General features: G+C 42.4%; 1 protein-coding gene across 1 annotated transcript; it reads right to left on the bottom strand.

Moving 5' to 3' along the window:
* Positions 1-1,551: 1,551 nt before the first annotated feature.
* Positions 1,552-4,116, bottom strand: LOC116248849 (BURP domain protein RD22-like). Its single transcript, XM_031621856.2, has 3 exons — positions 4,010-4,116; positions 2,996-3,104; positions 1,552-2,570 (listed from the first exon to the last, which is right to left on the bottom strand). Exons 1-3 carry the CDS (start codon positions 4,046-4,048, stop codon positions 1,765-1,767), a joined length of 954 nt encoding a protein of 317 aa, XP_031477716.1. The 5' UTR covers positions 4,049-4,116; the 3' UTR covers positions 1,552-1,764.
* Positions 4,117-7,168: the final 3,052 nt, after the last annotated feature.

Raw genomic sequence — 7,168 nt, 5'->3', positions numbered from 1 at the left:
AAAGAAAAACGACAGGGTTTGCAGAAATGGGCAAGGAGGGATCGGGTGAAGTGAGGTTGGAGAGAGAGCAGGCAAGCTAGTTCCCACGAAACAATGATTCAAACTCATTGAGTGAGAAATATTTTCCCGTTGGCTTCAACTTAAAATGAAGGAAAGAGTCTAGGAATGTGAATGGGTCGGGCCCGGTGACGAAGGTTTTGCAAATTTGTGGCTCTTTTGCCTCTATTTCCAACCCAAACCCAGCTTGATATCCTGCTAGATGGTGATATGTGCATCCTCCCGATCGAGTCCACCGGATGTCATGTTAATGGAAATGTGTTGATCTTGTATTCTCAGTGTTATTAGTGTTGCCTCTCAACCCTTCCTTTCTTTGGATCCTCCGAATCTACTAACCAAGCTGTGGGGACTGACCTCGTCGTTATACATATTGCAAGTTTCTTGATGCTTAGAATTATGAATAGACTAAGCTCTGATTAATGGACGAGAGAGAGAGAGAGAGATGAATCAACCTAAAACATGCCGGTTTGTGAAACTTCACCTCACTGGCATGTTTTAACTTGTAGTTCAATTAATTTTAACAATAGATCCAATATAAATCTGAAGCCACGGTGTAACTAACAATCTTATACAAATAATTCTCGATTAACACATGATTTGGATCCCCGCTAAAAGCTAGTGCCCAGCAGGAGATGATAATACTAATACGCCTTCTCTGTTTGAAGACATGAGTAGGAGGAGGAGGCAAGCAACCTTTCTCTGATCCACTTTACCTCTTACCTAAACTTTGGGTGGAAAATAAGCGCCCGGCAACAAAACCAAACTCACATGTCAGTGTTTTTCAGGTTCGCCCATTTTCGAAGATAGAATGGAAATATTTCGATCTTGGCCCCTATAATCTTTGAAAAAAATTCACATGCTAATGTTTTAGAGGCCCCTATAAACCGGTAGGTACCAAACCCTGCCAGAGTTTGATGGAACCATTTGAGTCATTGATCCCAGTGAGATAAAATGGACAATAAGTTAAAAAATATGGAAGTCAAAAAGTTTGTAATGCTTCTTAAGAAGGCGTTTGATGACTTTGAATTTTGATTCTAGAGTTTAAATTCTAGACGCAAAATTTCACCTTAAATTGGAATTGAAATGAAAACCTCAATTCTAATTTCCATTTACGTTTAATGGTTTGCAATTTTGATTTTAGAATTGAAAATGATGTGTACATTTGACAGAGTATGATTTAAAATTCATAAAACCCTTTACAATTTTAAAGACAGATAAGAAAACGTTACAATTTTAAATGATTTATCCATAACGAGTGTAAATCTTAGCGGTGGCGCACAGCCCCCGGCCTCACACAACACAATGGTGTCATCTTTCTCTGCAACCAACGGAATAAACGTAAGTTTTGGTTTCCGGAACCGTGTGGCAGTAGAACACGGTTTGTGCGGCCAAATTCGGCGCCACAGGGCTGAACTGTGTACCCTTTGCCCTTGGTCTCTCTCGCAAGTCAAGTCATTCAAAAAGTGCTGCCTTCCCAAGGATCGGATCCATGCATTTTTGAACATAAAACAACCCCCATTCTCCATCTTATTTATTTAGATTTCTTGCATAAAGCGAGTACACCCGAGTACATAAAACGAAAAACAGGGAAAACAAGCAGCAGTGCAGCCCATACACTGGCACCATCGTTGCCTACCAGGCGCTTATACCACGTACACGTACATACCAAGCACTCATGAAGCAAGCAAGGCGGGACTACGTGACATCTTAAGAAGCAGAGTTGGGGACAAATACAAGGTGACCATGAGAAAGGAAGTGGCAAACAGGAGTTCCCGGCTTGATTCCTAGCGCCAACATAGTGGCATGGTTCGGGTTCCATGAAGAGGTGTCCATGTGGCACACCGCCCCTGCCCTCAATGTGGTGCCATCTTCCTCAGCAACCAATGGAAGGATGTAAGATTTGGTCCTTGTAGCCGTGTGGCAGTAGAACACTGCGTACGGGTACGACTGGACGTGGCACACCACCGCATGCTGTGATGCCAATTCGACCGCACCGGGCTGAACCGTGTACACTCTGCTTCTGGGCTCCGTTTCTTCCTTGTTCACGAACGAGTAGGTTAGCAACTGAACATCATTGGTCTTGAGCTGGGACACAGCGAAGTCGACCATGGATTCTAAGGACGTAGCGCAGTAGTTGGTCTCCCCTTGATTGGGTCCCCTCTCGCAATCCTCGAGCGTGTGCCTCACGATCAGAGCGTCGGCAGAGTTTGGATCCACGGAAAAGCGTTGGAGGATGTCGCTGAGTTTGGAAGTTGAGAAAGGAATGGTCTTTGCCTCCCTGCGAGGCAGCACCGTCGGCCAGCCCCCCGCAGTCTCTTGCTCTTTCTTCTCGAAGTCCAGTTTCTTGGTCTTGCTGCCTGCCTTCAAGTCCTTTTCCAGGAAGAGGAAACTGAGTTCATGGTCTTCCTTTACCTGATCCGGTGTTGTCCCGTATTCGTATTGTTCCCAGAAAATGCTTCTACAGTCGAGCAGCAAATGGCCAGCATACTTCCTCTGGGAAGCATCACTGGTTCCTGAACGACGTGACGTCCATAGAAAAGAAAACACGCATGAACAAATCGAAACGAACAACTGTTACGTGTACACAAACGGGGGCGGAACAGGGGGGAACAACTGTTGGCTGAATGAACAATGAAGCCAAACATTAAATAAAGTTCCTCGGTATTTTGCACGGGGGCCACCGTAATGATCTTGAAAATGGTTCTGTATCTGATCTTTACTGAGTGTCACAATTATTGTCTGGATTAAGCTAACAGGAGTCCAGTAGAACGAATGACTTTGGAAAATTAGGAAAGGAAAGGATGCTCTCGAAAAATACCAATACTAAAGCAGTGGCATTAATTTTTGGCTGCTGATGATTTGCGTTATGGCTGTATGTAGGAAACCAGAAAAATAAAAAGGGAAATTCTTTCTTCCCCACACTTCATAGAATCAGTACCTGTAGGCAGGAAGGCGTGGAGAGACTTGGGGATGGGAGTTTTAGGCAGCAGTTTGTTCCAGTAGTCCGTTGGACTCATCTCCCGGCTGCTGCTGGTCGCACCTACAAGCTACAAATTTAAGATGCACAAGGTATCACGATAGGATCTTACAAATTTTCATATAACATGAATTGAAGACCCATGCTATTGAGATCCCCTGTTTTTCAACATAGGATCTTACACGGCATAATTTTTAAAGCAGTCTCAGATCCTCGGACCTGAGATCTGAAACTATCAAGCATGGCCTAAATCTCCCGTTTGCTAAAACAACAATCTCTAAGAGATAAGCCCTTGAGGTAACGTAATAGATCCTCACATACGAGATTAATTATAAGATCCTAAAGGCAATCATTCACGCCATCACAGTTTCAAAAGCTTGCAATATATATCTTATAATCAACTAATCATCCATGAGATAAACTGATCCTAGCTAGCATCTCATTTTAGGGCGTGTTTGAGCGGCACTTCGAAACCAGGGTTTGTAACTTGAAAATCAGGATTCGGAAGTGTTTGGATGTCATCGAAACTAGGTTTGAAGGAAATACAACTTTGACAAAACCTGGTTTTGTAAAAAAGTGTGGGAAAACCTGGTCACCTTTGGTTATTCAAAAACCAGGTTTTGACCATGTCACCCACACGAAAAAACAAAGTCTATAAACGCATTAAAAACTTGATTTTAATAAAACCTAGTTTTGTCAAGACTGGGTAAGAAGAATAGTAACCATTTCACTTCTCCGGTACTTGTTTGTGCAGTCAATAATGTTTCCTTTGCGAAGCTTGTGCATGTGTGCAATATGAAACTAAAGACATGGAAGAGATAAGAGAGAGCGCGCGGTATACTAGAAGCTGCATGGGAAAGGGAGTCATGGCTTAAAACATGCATGCATGGAGCAATATATCATGTAGAATGAAAGACATTAAGATCATAAAGACACGCACACACCAGGCGCAACTCTCTCTCTCTCTGAGCTTACCAGAAAGATAGAGAGGAGGAAGCAAAACGTTGAGGCCATTGAAGAACGGTATCCTATGGATGAGAGAGGAGTGTTCTCTGATCCTTCTCCACGGGTTAGCCACCCAATTTATAGGCCATTCTACTCACCGGCCGCCTGTAGCCGCCAAAACTGTCACACCATTCAATAATTGAGTTTCATCCATGCACGTCTGTGCCATGTGTTGGGGGTCGGGGTGGCTCCGGTGTTCATTACTAAGAACCAAACTTGATGTTATTTTTTTTTGTGAAAAGAAAACGAGTTTTTGAAATTTGGTACTTGTTGTGGTTGTTGATTTTTTAAAATACCCTAGAACTTGACCATGCGTGCATCCAATGTTGTACAACTTGATCAACGTTGGCCTTTGATTGAATTCATCAGCCCATGCAAGGTGCAACGTGTGTTGTTCCTTGACTCTTAATTATTTTTGAAATATTTTCAGCTTTGCTACTGTAATTATTCTCTGATTGAAATTCCGATTTTCCATAACCTTTCACGTTTAGTGGATCATCTGTAAGACATCAAATCGAGTGGAAACAATTTTTGCTGCAAGTTCCCTGTATTTTGGAGCGTCAACTTTTAGGTCTATGCTTTTGACATAGATCATGGATCATGCAACAGCTTGTATAGAGATCGGAAGTCCCCTCTTTTCTCATCCTTTTCAAGTCGAAGGCTGAGTACAGTGTCTCTGATAAAGACAATGCACCTTTAATTTTGATGTCGCCGTCTGCCTTCATAAATCAATCTCCTAAAGGGTGGCACGCATCAGAATCAAACTGTTCACACGTCAGGAGCACTCCTCTCCACAGCTTGTATCACTCTCTTTCCTTCATTTACACGTTACTGGAAAGAAAACTCTTGCTGGCAATGCATTATTAGTAGTGTGGTCCACTGTAACAATTTTGGATGTTACCAACTTCTTTTACGAAAGCTATATTTCTTGCTGGTTCATCACTGATTTAGTTGAATCAGTGGATCAGTCGATCTCGCTCCTTCAGTTCCTGAGTTTTAAAAAGCTGAACAAATTTTGTTGATAACATATATGAACTGATTTACGTCTAACCATCCCTAAGATATCATCAAGATGGTAGTAAGCTGTTTTTATAAGCTTTGACGTAGTAAGCTGTTTTTATAAGCTTTGACCATGTAAATGTGATTATAAGCTTGGTATGCAACTTGGCTCTAGCCAGGAAGCTAAATGCCTAGCAAGTCGGCATGAAATCAGGGTTCTGGTACAGTAACCAGAGAATGCCTATAATAGATCTGATCCATTTTAGTTCTACATTTCCAAATCTTGTTAAATTTTTGTATTTGTCTTTGAAATTTTCTTATATTTTCTCCTTTCCTAAACCCTAGGGCTTTAATTAGCTCTTTTTTTGGCCCCCACGAAACCGTGCAGAATTGGCTTTGGACTTTGGATTCAGACTCTGATTCATTGCAAAACTTACTTTTAAAAGCAAAACTGGGATTACATGTATTTTTAAACCCAAAGTGCTGCATTGTTCTTTTGTTTCCCCGTGAGTGGAGGTTTTCCATAGTAATTATTCTTGTGTTCATCTCATCACCACACACAAAACAGGCAAGTTTCAAGGCCGTAGACTGCAAGTTCTCTCATTGCAGCTATGGATTCCATCAAATTGGCAGCAGCACTCCTCCTCTTTTTCTTCATCTACCATATTTGGCCAAAGAAGAGAGGAGAAACAAGACGCCGACCGCCCGAGCCTGGCTACTAAAACATGCATTATAGGAGGAGGACGCAACCTTTTGTTTCATCCACTTTAGCTCTTACCCAAACTTTGGTTGGAAAATAAGGTCCCTCTCTCACACACGCATGCATTATAGGAACCAACACTAGTAAGTTTGGGAGCTCTTATAATTGATTTTTTTTTTCTTCATGTACTCTTTCAACAATTTTAAATGCATGCGTTGTTCCTGATTAATTGGAAACCGACAAAGGCGGCGCTAGCTAGTGGCCTAGCAATTAAATAATGCATCGGCTCCACTTCCAATTATTTTGCTAGCAACAAGTGCTCAAAATAATACATCTTCATCCTTTTGCCGAATTTGATCACAGTCACAAACTTTGAATTCGACCATGTTCACAAATTTTATTCTCTCTTGCCAAACAATTAAATAAGAGTTTTCACTTTAGCATTTTTTGGTTAAATGGTTCATGATTGGCGCCGGTGGCGAATCTAAAATTAAAAATTTGAGTTCTATCCGTATTCTTGAAGGGAACGGAAGCTAAGAAAGGACATACATTTTTATAGTCTTTTCACAACGTCTGTTCAACACTGGCTGGAAGAGGAACAAAAGGGCCTTACGGAAGCCTCTTCACTGTCCCAACCAACTTACTACCTATTGGTTGAGGTCTGCTCAAGCAGTTGATGAGGCCCCACTGGTTCTTCAAGCAAGGAGATCAGTTCCAATCATTTATGGCCAGTAGCGGAGCCAGCGTGGGCGCCTGCCCACGCCAGCCCAAGATGGCTCCATGTGAAATGGAGCCTCACGCCTGTGTGGTTTTCTTCTCACTTGCAGTCTAGAGCCATTAGGGCAGAAAATGACATCCTTTGATTCCTTTCCGGCTTTACCTCTGCCCGTCTGCCGACTCTGCCGGCTGCCCTGGTGGTGACTGGTGACTGCCTGACTGGTGAGAAGTGAGAACGTGAGACGGAGACCTGTCACCTGTGTTGCGGACCTGCGGTCAAGACTACTATGTTTTGCTTCGTGACTGAACCAAAACGCTGCATCTGAGATTCTGAGGTAGAAATGAATTGAAATTCTAATGGTCATTTTCCCTTACTTATTTCCAATTCCCTGCTTTGCGGTGCAGCAGGTTTTATGGTTATGCAATGTCTTATAAATTATACTTTCCATGCAGCACTAGTTAATGTTGGGGAAGTCCGGCTAGATCTATGCTCGAGTTGGGGAAAACTCATTATATTGGATGGAATTCAACTCTTGCCTATCCAAACATGGATGTTGACTGCAGGGAAAAGAAAAAAGAAGTTGATGATTTGCATAGATGCTTCTGCCGACGAAAAGGGTGAATCACTGTAGAGGCTGCCCGAGTTAAAATTAAAATCACAAGAGAGGCCTGCCATCACTGCTGGACCCACTTCCCTCTGCTGTTTGTTCAAG

Source organism: Nymphaea colorata, chromosome 2 (genome assembly GCF_008831285.2).
Source record: "Nymphaea colorata isolate Beijing-Zhang1983 chromosome 2, ASM883128v2, whole genome shotgun sequence".
NCBI classification, from domain to species: domain Eukaryota; kingdom Viridiplantae; phylum Streptophyta; class Magnoliopsida; order Nymphaeales; family Nymphaeaceae; genus Nymphaea; species Nymphaea colorata.
Note: the sequence above shows the minus strand (reverse complement) of the source record. Positions and strands in the feature narration are given on the sequence as shown.

Excerpts from the sequence above, each read along its gene's own strand:
- LOC116248849 (XM_031621856.2), bottom strand. The coding sequence starts at position 4,048 with ATGGCCTCAACGTTTTGCTTCCTCCTCTCTATCTTTCTG. Across the intron at positions 3,105-4,009 it reads TCCTCCTCTCTATCTTTCTG|CTTGTAGGTGCGACCAGCAG; the intron begins GTAAGCTCAGAG and ends TTAAATTTGTAG. Across the intron at positions 2,571-2,995 it reads CCACGCCTTCCTGCCTACAG|GAACCAGTGATGCTTCCCAG; the intron begins GTACTGATTCTA and ends CACGTCGTTCAG.